The sequence below is a fragment of the Cervus canadensis genome, chromosome X, assembly GCF_019320065.1.
Source record: "Cervus canadensis isolate Bull #8, Minnesota chromosome X, ASM1932006v1, whole genome shotgun sequence".
Lineage (NCBI taxonomy): Eukaryota > Metazoa > Chordata > Mammalia > Artiodactyla > Cervidae > Cervus > Cervus canadensis.
In genome coordinates, this window is record NC_057419.1 from 23,243,316 (window position 1) to 23,259,764 (window position 16,449).

Sequence of the window (16,449 nt, forward strand, 5' to 3'; positions counted from 1 at the left end):
AAAAAAAATAAATAAATTAACCGTGCTCCAAAATAAAATAAAAATTAAATATAAAAAAGAATAGATGGGTTTGAAGGAACTTGTTTGAGCCCAAAACACACTCCTCATTTCTGATCTAACCTGGCAAGGTCAGTAAATATCTAGTTAACTGCAGAGTCCAATTCAGGAGCTGTTACCACATATGGCTATTAAAATTATTTCAAATCAGATACAAACAAAAAGTCAGTTCCTCACTGCTCAATAGCCACATGTGGCAAGTGGCTATCATTCGGAACACATGGAGAACAGAAAGTTCTACTGGACAGCACTGTGTATAGTATCTCCTGCTTGAATTGGCCTGATCATAAGAGATACTCACTCTGAAATTTTTACTCACCACTACAGGGCATCTTTATACACATTTAAAAAGGGGGCAAAATAAATAAATAAATAAAAAGGGGACAGTAATCCTTTTCATTTTTAACTAATAAAGGTAAAATTATATACCACACAGGACATTCAACACTCTTTAGTAGAAAGGCACTGGGTCTTCTTGGGTCTCTCAATCAAAACAGAGAAAGTAAAAGACAAGTAAGAGAAATGGAAGCTGGAAAAAAAGAAATGGAAGCTGATTAGGCTAGAGTGAAACAGTTCATTTCACTCCCGTGACTGTTTTGCTGTAAAAAAAGAGTTACTCTCACCCCAGACGATTAAGGATACACAGAAATTGTGCTTAGTTGCTCAATCGTGTCCATCTGACTCTCTGTGACTGCATGGACTGTAGCCCGCCAGGCTCCTCTGTCCATGGGATTCTCCAGGCAAGAAAACTGGAGTGGGTTGCCATGCCCTCCACCATATGCAGAAATTAATGGACCATTAATAAGAAGCAATTATTCTTTAGAAATAATTCATGACTGCCAAAAACAAAATCAAGTGAAGTGGAAATTTAGGTGGGTGAGGAGGGGGGAAAAAGAGCAGGAACATGTTTCGCAGTAAGAAAACTGCAATTAGAATCAGAAATATTTTAAAGAGGGCTTTTTGTCTGAGGATATAACTAAATCTACTTCAATAATATTGGTTACCTAACTAAAGAAAATGAACAAAGTTTTGTTCATAACAGATACCTACATGAGCAAAACTTACCCACGTGCAAAGAAAGCTTCCAATGAAGGCTGTCATAATATTTCACCACAAATTGTCACCCCTGACTGGTGCTCAAGAGAACCGAACACACACAGTTAACAAGGTAGAGAAGTGCAAACTCTCCTAAAAGGAGACACTGCCCCCCTTCCCCCGCACAAGGACATTTGCCTCTCTAGTCCGTGGAATGCTGAAAGTGCAGGCCTAGGTGCTAAGGGAAGAGAACATAGGGCAATCTTGTGTGTGGGTGTGGTGGGAGGTATTTTTAAAAATAAGTGCGGCAGGAGAATCCTGTTTCACCCAGTTTACGATTCAGATGGTTATTTCCAGTTATGGGTACATATTAAAGTGCTGTTTTGAAACAAAGACACATAGTACTACTTAATAAAGGACTTTTGGTGTCTGGTGAAAAATTCAAGCTGTAGGGGCATTTCCTGCTCTGTATTTATTAATTTCAGGTATTTCTTTATGTCCTCCTCTCTCCTTCCTTCTGCTTATACAAAATATAGCAAAAATGAATATGAAAAGTGGGAGAGAAAGAGAAAAACAAGGGAAGGGATAAGAAGAAAGTGCATTTAATAGATCTACCATAGAAGTTGGGGTTGCACACTGGCTGACCTGCTAAACCAACAGTTAACTTGGTACCAAAGGCAAAACGAAGTCGCGAAGTCGTGTCCAACTCTTTGCGACCCCATGGACTGCAGTCCACCAGGCTCCTCCGTCCATGGGATTTTCCAGGCAAGAGTACTGGAGTGGGTTGCCATTTCCTTTTCCAGGGGATCTTCCCGACCCACGGATTGAACCCAGGTCTCCCGCATTGTAGGCAGATGCTTTTACCGTCTGAGCCACCAAAGACAGATCAATTGCTCAGGATGGGGACAACTTGGTCTGGGCAGGGACTTGTCCTGCAGGCCCTGAAAGCAAGTGTGGGTTACCTGGCCCTGCCCAGTAAGTTCCCCTAGAGCTAGTGCCAGCTTCACCACATCATCAAACCTAGGATACAGGAGGTGGCCTGGCCCCTGCATTCCCTGAAACTGTTCAATTACGTGGTCTCCACAGTTAAGGGGTGTGTCCTGTCAGTCAACCAGAACTTGGTGATCATAATCAGAGTGGCTTCTGTGAACAGGAGCTAGGAAGGCACAATGTTAGCCTTGGGGGGAATGGCCAGACCTGGCCTCACAGAGCCCACCCTGAAGAGGGGGTTCCCCACTGGACCTGACACTGAATGTGGAGTGTGCACGCTGGCTAATACCGCTCTCCTCCCACTGTTACATCAATATTATACCATGCTTTTCCATGATAACAGCCCAACATTTACCAGAAAGCCAAGCCTACTCCTTTTCCACACGTTGTGAATAATCCAAGACAATAATCCGTGTCAGGACCTTGGCACCTGCCCACACTGGGGAAAGCAAAAGCAGCCTCTCCCCTTGAGAGCCTGAGGGTCCAGGCAGGTTTTGCCTTATTGCAGGGGAGGCTGTTTTATCAAAGCATCTTTTCATTTCCACACAAGAGAGCTACGATAGGCTGAATACTATAGCATACATCCTGTTCTTCATGCGACACTCAATGCCATGGTGCCCTATGTGACCAACAGAACTTTCTGCCATGAGGGAAATGTTTTAGATCACCGTGTCCAATATGTGAGCCACTAGCCACAGTGACTACTGAGCATCTGAACTGTTGACTAGTCCATGTAGAGATGAGCTGGAAGTGTAAGGTCTTCCACTGGTTTTGGAACACTTGGTGCAAAGGACAGAATGTGAGATATTTCATTAATAATTCTTTATATTAATTACATGTTAAAATGACAATATTTTGGATATACTGAGTTAAATAGTTAAGGCTAACATTCTATTTGCATTAGCTAGCACCAACATATACTCAGTAGTTTTCTTTAAATTGTTCTTTAAATTGAATATTTTTTTCATATTGTACTTCATGCTGAAAATATTCATGAAATTAGTTTGATGTATTAGTTGTATTTTTATAACACAAGGAAAGAATCCACAGGACTATTAATCTAAAACTGAGAAGATAAATTTGTCCACATGTAATCTAAATCATCTTGTGTATCACACCCTTTGGGAAATGCTGGTCCAGGGCAAAACTACTCAGAGTGTGGCCTATGGACAGATGCCAGACTCCTTATGGTTCATTATTGTACACAGTACGATATAAATTGAAAGCACATATTTAGAAACATTTGTAGTTATTTGACAAAGCAATCTGATACCCATTGATATCCTGGAATCTGGCAAACAAGAGATTCTGTTAAATGAAGCTTCTCTCTAAGCATTTTTGTTGATACAATTTTTGCTGTAGTTCTAAGAAATGAAGGTCATCATCAACTTTATACAGAAAAGTAACTGTGTACTATAAAAAAGGCACACAAAATCTTCATAAAATGTGTATCAACAGTACTAAGCTAGATCTTGAGTAGGGTACAGAAAATGTGGGAGGCATGGCCCATGCACAAAAGGAGTTTGTTATAATCTATCTGGAATAGAACAGAGGCATGGAGATTAAAAATACTTAACTCCAGAGTCAAACACACTTGGGTTTGAGCCCTGGCTTGCCACTTAATGTGTGACCTTGACCAACTTATTTAAACTTCTTTTTTTGCTGAGTCTCGTGGCTTGCAGGATCGTAGTTCCATGACTAGGGATCAAACCCAGGCCCTGGCAGTGAATGCACCAAGTCAAGGAATTCCCTTACTTAACATCTCAATTTCAAGGTACTTACCTGTTACAGTTGAGAACCTCTAGAAAAGGAGATTCCTCCTCTTCCATTAGGTGCTTACCACACATTACCTCAAGAGGTGGAGTATATTTCCCCTCCCCTTGAATCTGGGCTGGCTCTGTGAACTTGCTTTGACCACCAAATGCAGCAGAAAGGACATTCTAGGACCTTCAAGTTTGGGCCATAAGAAAAGTGGCAACTTGTGGTTCCCTGCTCTTGACACACAGCTGCCAAACCAGGAAATACCATCATAAGCATCATCATACCACCTGCCCTGTGAGTGCTTACTATGCTGAGCACATTATGAGTTCTATCTTGTTAAATCTCCCAACAAAGACCATCAGACTACTGACCAGCATCCACCCCATCTCTCACCTACCTGATTCAGCCCTGAAATTCCTTCTGTTGTGTAAGTCAATCAGTACAGCTAATACAGAAGGCAAAATGTCACTGTGGAGAACAGTATGGAGAGTCCTTAAAAAAACTAGGAATGGATTCTTTACCAGCTGAGCTACCAAGGAAGCCCAAAACTACCATATGACCCAACAATCCTATTACTGGGCATATAGTCTGAGGAAACCATAACTGAAAAAGACACGTGTACCCCAATGTTCATTGCAACACTATTTACAATAGCCAGGACATGGAAGCAACCTAGATGCCTGTCAACAGATGAATGGATAAAGAAGTTGTGGTACATATATACAATGGAATATTACTCCGCCATAAAAAAAGAATGCATTTGAATCAGTTCTAATGAGGTGGATGAACCTAGAGCCTGTTATACAGAGTGGCATCATAAAAAGAAAAACAAATATTATATATTAATGCATATATGTGGAATCTAGAAAGATGGTACTGATGAACCTATATGGGCAGCAATGGAAATGCAGACGTAGAGAACAGACTTGTAGCACAGTGGGGGAAGGAGAGGGTGGGACGAATTGAGAGAGAAGCATGGAAACATATATATTAACATACATAAAATAGATAGCCAATAGGAATTTGCCGTATGATGTAGGGAGCTCAACCTGGTACTCTGTGACAACCTAGAGGAGTAGGAGGGAGGTTCCAGAGGGAGGAGACGTATGTATATCTATGGCTGATTCATGTTGATATATGGGAGAAATGAACACAATATTGTAAAGGAATTATCCTTCAATTAAAAATAAATAAATTTTCAAAAAGAAGATAAAATGTTCTTTCAAAAACTGAACCATTCCAGAAGATGGGGCATCTGAATGACAGGAAAATATCCTTTAATTTTGGAGAGGAAAGGGGGTTAGGGACAGAAATGAAAGACTTTAACTAGTTGTGTCACCAGGCTCAGGACATCAAAAAAAATAAACAGTTTATAGTCAGACAGGCTTTCAGGAATCTGCCCTGAAGGTTCTGCCAAGTCCAAGTCCACCAGTGCTGTCACTCAACAAAGCCAGAAGCCCCAGACCAAATGCAACTTTGTCTCTTTGTCTCCTGACCTAGGGGAGTGGGAATGTCTTTCTCAAGGCCAAAGGGACTCATGATGTTAGAACACGTGCACAAGCTCAACTCATTCCTCTTAGGTTCAAACAATTTTAGTATTAGAGTGGTCAAGAATGGTTATAGGGAATTTCCTGTGGGTCCAGTGGTTAGGGCTCTGCGATTTCATTACCAAGGGGTTCAATCCCTGGCTGGGGAACTAAGATCCCACAAGCTGCGTGGCTGGACAATTAAAAAAAAAGTTTCAAATACAACTTTGAGAGAGGATGAAGAACTCTGAATTTCTTGGGGCCGGACTCTCAAACTTTCAAACTTGGTCCCACCCTACTGTGGCCCCCAGGGGAGTCTCTCCTGAACTTCCAGTTTGCACCCTTCCATTCTCCTAATCTGGGTGGGAGGTGAGCAGGGAACTTCATCTCAGTTCAGTTCAGTTGCTCAGTCGTGTCCAACTCTTTGCGACCCCATGGACTGCAGCACACCAGGCTTCCCTGTCCATCACCAATTCCCGGAGCTTACTCAAACTTGTCCATTGAGTCGGTGATGCCATCCTACCATCTCATCCTCTGTCATCCCCTTCTCCCGCCTTCACTCTTTCCCAGCACCTGGGTCTTTTCTAGTGAGTCAGTTCTTCGCATCAGGTGGCCAAAGTTTTGGAGTTTCAGCTTCAACATCAGTCCTTCCAATGAATATTCAGGACTAATTTCCTTTAGTATGGAATGGTTGGATCTCCTTGCTGTCCAAGGGACTCTCACCTCAAAGCAATTCCCTTCTGATCAGGGAACTATGGGCAAATGAATTCAACTTAGGAAACAGTATTTACCTGCAGAAAGCACTGGAAAGCTCAACATGTTCTGTAATTCCACTATACCAATCTCCTCCACCGACATACTCCTTCAATCCGACTTGTGAGTATCTACTCAACCCAGTGGAGCTGCTCCCAGCCTAATGCAATTGTTGAACATCAATTACAGACCTACTGTGTGCAAAAACTTTGAGGATGAGTAGGATGACCATAGAGCCACTCTTTGCACCAGGTGGCACTGTGGGAGGTACCTGTAACCTGGACCCAGGCCTTACTCTCAAGCTGATCATCTAATAGAAGGGACACTGTATGACTAGCTCGAGCATTTACTATGTCAAGCGCTGCTTTACAGCTACTAATTCCTTCATCTTCAAAGCAGTTCTTCTATTCCTTCCCCCCACCACAGTGTTCTTACACCCATTTTAAAGGTGAGAAAACTGAAGCTCAACAATGTCTCTGCAGGTGAGAAAGCAGGAAGAGGAGATATGGCATTCACACCCAGGCAGTCAGGGCTCTCTTCACAGTGGGCCCCCAAAGAACATCTGCTGAGAGGAGCTGGAAGGTTAATGTCATCACATGGGCAGAATAAGAAGAGTGCTTTCCTGCAGGTGCTACAGGCACAAAAAAAGACGAAGTTCCTTAATTCAGACTGAGAGGGGCCTAGAGGAAGTGAATGCCAACGGGAAAAGTGGAGAAGGGCGCCATTTCAGACTGAGGGGAGCAGAGGACCTGTGTGACACCAAGGCAGTCTGACAGACTCTGGTGACAGTCCTCTTCCTGCCTTCTAAAGGTACTTAAGCAGATTCAAGCAACAGGTGCTTGCACCTCATTCCTTATATCATGCACATAACAAAAGCACTAAAGAGAACAGTACTCTGGTAATTTCCATCCAAGGGTGTAGGTAAAGGGAAAGAAAGAAAGCATTACTGGGGGATAATAGGGAAAAATGCACAGGATTTCAATATTAGAAGAACCTGCTGCTAGAGGAAACAACCAGAAAGGTATTCCCATGAGACCTTCTCCCAGGAAAACCACTTGCCGGCCCATACCCCCCCACTATGAAATTGTCTGAGAGCCTAAACATCTCTGGAATTTGTCTTTTCTGACCCTCAAAGCACTCAGCACAAACTTAGGAACAATGGTTGACCCTCAAGAAATGCAGGCTGAATCTCTTCAGGAACAGGTCCCAAATGATAAAGCCTTGGATGGCCAAGAATAATCACTATCAGGATGGATAATCATAAAAACCTCAATCATCAAGACTCCTCTGAGGATGACATTATTTTTCAAAATACCTAGCCTCACAAAACCTGCTTTAAAAGAGCAAACCCTTCTACTACCTGACACCTAAATTGAATACTCCAATTTTTCCACACCAACCCTAATAATGTACATGGAAGTTTATTAAATATTTTATCTTTTAAAAAATCTTTTGTTTGGGGCCGCACCGGGTGGCTTGCAGGATCTTAGTTCCCTGACCAGGGATCAAACTCCTCCCCCCTGCAATGGAAGGGAGGAGTCTTAGCCTCTGGACCGCCTGGGAAGTCCCTGAAATATTTTAAACCTTCACAGAACGTGTCTTTCCGTATTTCTGTTGTCAAATGAAGGAATATAGCTTTAAGCTATTTTTTACAATAAAAGTTTTCAACTAGAACTTAATAAGAATGGTACCCTTATTTGTTGTTGTTTAGTCGCGAGGTCGTGTCCGACTCTTCGCGACTCCATGGACTGTAGCCCGCTAGGCTCCTCTGTCCATGGGATTTCTCTTATTAAGTGCCTTCAAATAAAATAAAATACCACAGATAAATTTCAGGCCCAACCATACAGCTCCACCTTGACTCTACAACATCAAAACTACCTAGTTATTTAAACTCTCAACCGAATTAAAATGTGAATTTTAACAACCTTCCTTTCCCAATGTTTTATTCTATTAGGTTCCCCTCCCCCAACCTGGTTCTAACGGATGGGTAGGTTTTGGGTTCTTTCCTAGCAGATGCGACCGAGTTTCTCAAGCAAAAAAGACGAAAACAGAAGTACGTGTTTATAGTATTTATATCACAATCCTGTGATAATTGTTAAATTCTGCCTTTCAAAATATGCATGATGAAAAACGCAAACCGGGCAAGATTTAAGCCACCCCCTCCTTCTCTAAATGATACAAATGAAGGCCCAATAAAAAAAAAATACCACTTCCCCCATGAAAATCTTGTTTTAAGTGATTCAATAACATTTCCTTTGATTTCCTTCCCTTCCTTGGTACACCTTACATAAAACACGCAGATCTTCACGATGTGATAAATCTCCAAATCCTTTACTTAAGATCGGCGCGTTTTTGTGGGAAGCATGCTATACTGCGGTAAAAACACGTCTTAAAAATAGCTCCCATTAACTTAAAAAAAAAAAAAAAAGATGCTGTCAGGAAAAACATGAAATCGGTTTCCACGTCGCTTACACCTCCGCACTACCTGCAACCACTTTACAGAACGTTAAAAGACGCGAGACTAGCTTATCGAAAATTCCGTCAAATGTCCTCAAAATCTCTGCCCGCTTCGCTCGTTTGTGGGCAGCCAATACGGGGACCGTGCCTCCTCAGCTCCCAGCAGCTGCAGCCCCGAGGGTCGGGGGCTCATCTGCCGCGCGGCCCCGTCAGACCCCGGGGCAGTGTACCCGCGGCCTCGGTGAGCGCGAGCGGGCGGCAGGGGAACCCGGCTGGGGGCTCGCACCTGGCCGCTCCACCGGCGGGTGACGCGCGGGTTCGGCCCCCCGGGGACGCCGCGAAGCACCGAGCTGGGCTGCCACTCGCGCTCGACGCCCGAGACGCAGAGTGGGCGGGCGCGCAGGCCCGGGCGACCCCCGGCGCCGGCTCGGCCGAGCCCGGTGCCCCCCATGCCGGCTGCTCCAGGAGACTGGGCCAGACACTCGGGGCCCCTAGGGCATCACGCATGGCCTCTGCCGCCACCCCTCAAACCAAGCACACCTGTCACCCACCCTGAGCCTCCCCCCAATGGCACCCACTCACTCAGGTCACCCGAGAGGGGGTGTCCCCTGTCAGCGGCGCTGTGAGGGGCGCGGCCTTGGGACCCCGCGCCCAGACGACTCCAGGCAGAGCAGAGGATGTGAGCCCCGCTCCGCGCCCCGCCTCCCACACCATGCTCTCCACAGCCTCTGCCGGCGGGCCCGCCCCGCCCCCCTCGGGGGCCTGAGGCGCCCACGCGCCCGCCTCAGCCGAGAGCCCCCTACCTGAAGGCCGGTGGTTGGGCGGTGAGATCCTCACCGCGCCCGGTTCGGCCATCTTCCCAGGAAGCGGAGGGGCCCGCGTAGCCCCCTCCGTCCCGGCTGCCGCCGCGCAGCAGACGCCGTGCTCCATCGGGATGCCGAGGCTGCACAGGCGCACTGCCCCTGCCGCCGCGCTGTGGAACCCGCGCGCGTCCCCCCCACGACGTGCACGTGCGATGTGCGCACAGGTTCTCAAGCTGCGCATGCGTACCGCGTCCACACGCGAGGTGCACACGGGTCCTCCCGCAGCAGGCGCGTACCTCATGCACTTAGCAATATGCACAGCCACTCTCACGCATCACGCCTACACGGCATGCACATGCAATGTGCACACTGGTTCTCACAGAGCTCCCACACACCGCGTGCGCGTTCGAGGTGTACACTGGTCTTCACAGCGTGAAAGAACACACTGCATGGACACCGTTCCCCATACGGTGCTTACACACAGCAGGCAGCGTACACATCCCAGTGTAAACACACATCCTCACACAGTGTACACACTCAGTGTTATACACAGGGAATGCGGTTTCTCGCAGCATGCACTCACATCCTCACTCAGTTTGCAAACAGTGCACACACACCTGCCCACCCAGCATGCACACGTTCTCACACACCGTGCATTCAAATCCTCACACGGCTCACATTAAGTTCACACACACTAGGCAACCACATACTTAGAGCTGCAGCTCTGGCAACAGGTCCTAGCAGGGCCTCGGGCAGGTGCCACTTGGCCCATGCCATGTGTGCAGACGTCTCCCTTCAAGCACAGGCGCGCAGGGGCGGCAGGAGCTAGGTCCTCCCTCACTGCAGTCAGACTTGCAGCTAACCAGAGGACTCCGGGACGGCAGCTGGGTGAACCTTCAAGGAAGAGCAGAGGTATGTAGTCTGCCTTCCAACTGTGCCCCTACTCCCTGTTGACTCCACTTGAGGACTACTCAATGGTTCCTTCCTTACAGGAGCACAAATAATGCACACAGGTACCTGTAACAGTGTCTGCCTGCAACGCAGGAGGACCCAGGTTCGATCCTTGGGAATATCCTCCGGAGTAGGGAATGGCAACCCACTCCAGTATTCTAGCCTGGAGAATCCCAAGGACAGAGGAGCCTGGCGGGCTACAGTAGTCTGTGGGGTCGTAGAGTTGGACAAGACTGAGCGACTAACCGGAGAAGGCAATGGCACCCCACTCCAGTACTCTTGCCTGGAAAATCCCATGGATGGAGGAGCCTGGTAGGCTACAGTCCGTGGGGTTGCTAAGAGTGGGACACGACTGAGCGACTTCACTTTCACTTTTCACTTTCATGCACTGGAGAAGGAAATGGCAACCCACTCCAGTGTTCTTGCCTGGAGAATCCCAGGGATGGGGGAGCCTGGTGGGCTGTCTATGGGGTCGCACAGAGTCGGACACGACTGAAGCGACTTAGCAGCAGCAGCAGCAGCAGCAGAGCGACTAACAAACACTAGTACTACTAGACAAATCTCTGCAAGGAGAACATTTCTGCTGCAGCGTTCTCTGCTGGATGGTGACCAGCCCCCAGATTTTAACTTTCACCCCTCGCGGAAAAATGCATGATTTAAAAAAGAGCAACAGAGCTGAATGGGGGTGGGGTGGAATGGCGGGGTATGTGATGATGATGAAAACGTTCTACAATTAATTACATTATGGTGATGGTTGACTCTTTTAAGTGTACAAAAACCTCTGTACATTTTAAATGGGTGAAGTTTATAGTGTGTCAATTATACAAAACACAAAACCCTGACAAGTTGAAACCCTCAGTAACTTATCGCTGGGTTCTTAGTGATAAGCTTGGAGAGTCCCTCTGTTGGCACAAAAATGTGATGAACGTTTTCCTAACACCCCCGAAGGTGTGCTGGGTGTAGGGTGCAACTATGGTGAGATAGCCAGGAGTTTAAATACAAATGGGCAGCAAAGTGGGCAAGCTGGGGCTGGTCCCTTGGCTGTAATGAAAAGTGTTCCTAACCCAGTAAGATTAAAACAAGTTAATTAGGGCACTGGAGCTGTTTTTTTCTTCTTCTTCTTCTTCTTACAGTGGAAGGATGGAGTCTTAACCATTGGACCACCAGGGAATTCCTCAAACACCTTGAAATCTGTTAAACCACCTAGTATGTTAGTTAATGCAGCAGTTCTCATTTTTTTTTTTTTGCCTCGAGCCCCTTTACAGTAGGGGTTGGCAAACTACAGCCCATGGGCCAAATGTAGCCCACTTTTACTTTTAATAAAGTTTTACTGGAATATAGCCACTGTCATTTTTTTACATCTTGTCTCAGGCTGCTTTTGTGAAACACCCACAGAGCTTAGTTGTAACACAGATCATAGAGCCTACAAAACTTAAAAATTTTTTTTGGTCCTTTAGTAAAACCTGACTAATTCCTACTTTACACCTAAAATTAAGAATCCCAAAGAACTTCTCTATCTGCTGATGCTGGTGGATATTTTCCAAAACTGTTTTTACCTGAAAGCGCCCGTGTTAATATTACAACACTGTCAGTTTTCTTTGAAGTAAGTTCACTTGGGGGAATATTTATGTTAGAAAATTTTTAGATTTGTTCCTTTTAACAATAAACCTAAATTTTAACATAAATAACATCTCTTTATTGTCCGGCTTAACTGAAAATTGAGTCTCATATCTGCTTTTGTATTCAATGTATTACAGTAGGTTGTTTAAACACACGAAGAAAATCTAGCCTCTATGTCCTTGGAAAAGAGAGAAATAGTTTTCCAGGTAAGAATGTTCTTGATACTACACCCAATCTTGACAAATGGTAACTTCAAGTTAGTTGCAATGCAGAATCTGACACAGATTTTTCATACTAGTACACTAAAATACAATCATTTAGAAAATACTACTTGACTCTGCTACAATCTTCCAAATGTCAACACATTTCATTCTATGATATTAAAAGTCACATCCATTACTACCACCACTGACCTCTTTACTGTGAAGCTGTCAAGCTAACGGTGGCAGTTATCAATTTTCCCCAACTCTTTTTCACTTAAAACTCAAATTTTATCACCTCCAACAAATGTTGTGTTTTCCTTGAAGTGACAGGGTCATTTCTTTCATTTTCGAGAAAATGCTGACCACGAACCCATTTCAATAACCAGTTTGTTAGTTGTTCAAGTAAAAATGGTATTCCATGAAAAATGATGGCTGGTTCAGTTTGCAACTCAATAATCACACAGTTTTTCCCTGAGACAACTATTGTACTTCACAGCACACTTACCTATTAACTATTAAAAAGATGCGTACTCAAGGATGGAATCTAACAATATTAATCATTTTACTGCACATTAGAGACACTTTTAAACTTGCTTTTTAAAAGAAAATTGTCAGTTTCTACATTTGCTTTCGGAAGGTAAACTGTCAAGTTTAAAGTCTTGATTCTTCTCAGATTTCTGAGCTATTTAAAACATAAATATGTATTAAACTTTATCAAATTCGCAAAAAGTCAACTAATTCTATATCTGAGTCTGGTGGATCAAATCAGCAATGAGACCTTACTCAGATTTTGTCTTCACTTTTTGATCTTCCATCAGGTTGTGAACCAAAGCCTGGATTGCAACAGAAAAGACTGGCTTTATAAAACTGAGAAAGTTGACCAGAGAATAAGTATCTACTTCACCTATGTCTCTGCACCTATGTCACTGGACCTATAAAATAAGGTCCAGTGAATGGGATTCTGGGAATTTGAGATCATTCTGGGCAAATGACCTACGGTTAGAAAATGTCTTCAGTAGAGGTTTGTAACAAATTCACTTGCCCAGAAAATCCTGTATCTGGAGTCTGACCAAATGGATTCATTCAAATCAAACAACCAAAAACACAGAAATAAAAAAGCAGGTAATGTATATATTTCCCTCATACATCACAGATTTTTTTAAATCAAAATTTTAATGATCATGTTAAAAAAAAAAAGAATGATCATGAATAAAGTTTAAAACATCATAGACAGTTTAAAAACAATCAACTTCATACGACATTGAAAGTTATTTCATATTTTATTTCTAATTGCAATAGTTTGCATCTGATTCCAGACAATGGGAATCATAATTCCAAACAATGGGAAAAGAAACCTCCAAATCAGTACTAATTAGCTGTCATGAATCTATAGTAAGAGACTGATTTAAGACTTAAGAATGAAATATGACCAGAGCTTATCAACATTACTAAACTTTTCTCTAAAGAAATATAGAGCAAGTTAGTATTTTGCAAAATATCTTTCTTTAGGCAATTTAGAAAATTCCATGTTAGTCTTATGCTGAATTAAATGAGGGTGGTAGCAATTATTTTAAATACTGTGTTGACATAAATATACAAATGTATTCTACACACTTCTTTTATTATAGGAACCAAAAGACTGCAAGTAAGCTTTCCTTTCGGCGGCTCGCGGCGGCAAGATGGCCGTGCAAATTTCCAAGAGGAAGTTTGTCGCTGATGGCATCTTCAAAGCTGAACTGAATGAGTTTCTCACTCGGGAGCTGGCTGAAGATGGGTACTCCGGAGTTGAGGTCCGAGTTACACCAACCAGGACAGAAATCATTATCTTGGCCACCAGGACACAGAATGTACTTGGTGAGAAGGGCCGGCGGATCCGGGAGTTGACTGCTGTGGTTCAGAAGAGATTTGGCTTCCCTGAAGGCAGTGTAGAGCTTTACGCTGAAAAGGTAGCCACAAGAGGACTGTGTGCCATTGCCCAGGCAGAATCTCTGCGTTACAAGCTCCTAGGAGGTCTTGCTGTGCGGAGGGCCTGCTACGGTGTGCTGCGGTTCATCATGGAGAGTGGGGCCAAAGGCTGCGAGGTCGTGGTGTCTGGGAAACTTCGAGGACAGAGGGCTAAATCCATGAAGTTTGTGGATGGCCTCATGATCCACAGTGGGGACCCTGTTAACTACTATGTTGACACTGCTGTGCGCCATGTGCTGCTCAGACAGGGTGTGCTGGGCATCAAGGTAAAGATCATGCTGCCTTGGGACCCAACTGGTAAGATTGGCCCTAAGAAACCTCTGCCTGATCATGTGAGCATTGTGGAACCCAAAGATGAAATACTACCCACCACCCCCATCTCTGAACAGAAGGGTGGGAAGCCAGAGCCGCCTGCCATGCCCCAGCCGGTACCCACAGCATAATAGGTCTCCTTGGCTGCTGGTTCTGGAATCTGAATGTTGCTCTGCAAAGACCTTTAATAAAATCTTTCTAAAAGACGAAAAAAAAAAAAGACTGCAAGTAAAAAATGATAAATTGAGAATATAAAAGGCATGCATATACCTTATACAGTCCTAGATATCAAGTGAATGGTGGCAGACACTGCTCTAAGTGCATCACACATATGAATACGTTATTAATCCTCCCAATAATGCTACTTCTGCAGGTACTGTTATCTCTCATCTTACAGAGGGAGGGCCCTGAAGCTCAGACAAGCTGGAGAAGGTATGTGAGGTCACCTGCAGGTAAAGGGCAGAGTGGGGGCTGGGGCACAGGCTCTTCACTTATCACAAGGCCTCCTAAGCACAAGGCGGCTGTGGAGGAAGAGAAGATACAGTCCAACACACTCTCCAAATTCCTAAGAGTGTCTTATCACACTTACAAGACTTAATTTTTTTTCTAGACAGGAAGAAAAATGCAAGAATGCTACTTTAAGGTAAATAAAAATATACCAAGTGGTATGCAAAAGTTCACGGGAGTCCAAACTGTATAAATGAAACTTCCCCTTAGTAATAAGCAGGATAGAGATCTAAACATCTCATACCAAAACAAATCTTTTAAATTTAATCTTTATGATTGTCAGGGAACATAAAGAACTTACTTTTCATTTCACTGTCAAGCCACACAATACTGGATGTTGTTAAATCTGTATGCAATAAAGTATAAATCCAGCTAGGTATTTTATTTGAAACATGCTTTTATCTATTTGATTTCTCACTTGCTCTGAGGTCAGTACTTATAGCAGTTTGTATCTATTCAAGTTGTTATGCAACAGCCTATATTTTATATTTACAGGAAAGATGAGATTACGTTAAGCTGTAAGTCACTATGAGTTTTGTAAGCAACTATGTTTATAGCCACAATTCCATGGATGTGGTGAGTAAACCAATGGCCATTTCCTTAATAAAATACAAGAATTTTCATCATGCAGTTTATAGGCTCCTTAAGAGGTGGTCTTTTTGTGAAGCTGGATGTTCAAGACAGACTCAACAATTAATTCTGGGCAAGTCTTTTTTTTTTACACAAACATTTGGTTTGGTTCTTTAACCACCTTAGTAACACGACTTTTATTTATACTCTAACTGGAATAAACACAGTGTAGAAAAACACAAGCCTGTCAAACTCAATAGTGATAACTATTACACCCTCTGCAGTAAGAATCATTATTCTTGGATTTCAAACACTTTATTTTCTTTCAGGGCACACCTTATAGCACTGTATTATAGGAATCAAACAGCATAACAAAAAAATTTTTTTCTTAACGACCACTTCCATTCCAAATTCATGTGAAATATAATCCAATCAGTGAAACTAATTTTTTACATTAAAGACAATCAAATAAAATAATTCCTCCAACTAGTGTTGCATATGAACTACGAGTTTACCTCAACTATTTTAATCAACGTGATTTGAGATCTTCTAGAGTGCAACAGCACCAGATGGGACTGTTACTACCTAGGCAAGAAAAAGTCACCTGTGAACACAAGAATTAGTGTCGTATTTGTAATTTGAAAATAATATTTAGACAGACCATTTGTTAGAGGAAGTTAAGTAGAAAAACCAATGTTGGAGTTGGACCACCCCTACCATGAACTGTAGCACAGATGCAGGGTCAAAACATTCTTGGTAAAATAATGTGAAGGAAAGATCTACATATGGCACAAATTTAGCAAAGCACTTTTATGTACAGAAGCCTAAATATCTTAGGAGGTTTAGATTACTGATGATGATGATCACAAAGTCAAATTTTTCAAAACTGGTTCCTTACAAGTGTGGAAAGCTACAAGAAGGACTTCTTTTATAGTATAA

At 43.5% G+C, this 16,449-nt stretch overlaps 2 protein-coding genes across 9 annotated transcripts in view; one reads left to right on the forward strand and one right to left on the reverse strand.

Moving 5' to 3' along the window:
• MAP7D2 (MAP7 domain containing 2) overlaps nt 1-9,594 on the reverse strand; it is a 96,978-nt gene extending 87,384 nt beyond the window's left edge. For 4 of the 8 annotated variants that reach the window (XM_043460007.1, XM_043460008.1, XM_043460001.1 and 1 more), the window contains exon 1: nt 9,383-9,593. In XM_043460007.1, the coding sequence (XP_043315942.1) occupies nt 9,383-9,509 (127 nt within the window). In that variant the 5' untranslated portion in view covers nt 9,510-9,593. Of the gene's footprint in view, nt 1-9,161; nt 9,270-9,382 lie in introns of those variants that run through there. The other 4 variants (XM_043460000.1, XM_043460005.1, XM_043460003.1 and 1 more) reach the window with 4 other exon arrangements.
• A 4,217-nt stretch (nt 9,595-13,811) lies between these two features.
• On the forward strand, nt 13,812-14,640 carry LOC122434981 (40S ribosomal protein S3-like). Its single transcript, XM_043458800.1, has one exon. The coding sequence runs from the start codon at nt 13,836-13,838 to the stop codon at nt 14,562-14,564; it is 729 nt and encodes a 242-aa protein (XP_043314735.1). The 5' UTR covers nt 13,812-13,835; the 3' UTR covers nt 14,565-14,640.
• The last annotated feature ends 1,809 nt before the right edge of the window (nt 14,641-16,449 follow it).

Excerpts from the sequence above, each read along its gene's own strand:
- LOC122434981 (XM_043458800.1), top strand. The coding sequence starts at position 13,836 with ATGGCCGTGCAAATTTCCAAGAGGAAGTTTGTCGCTGATGGCATCTTC.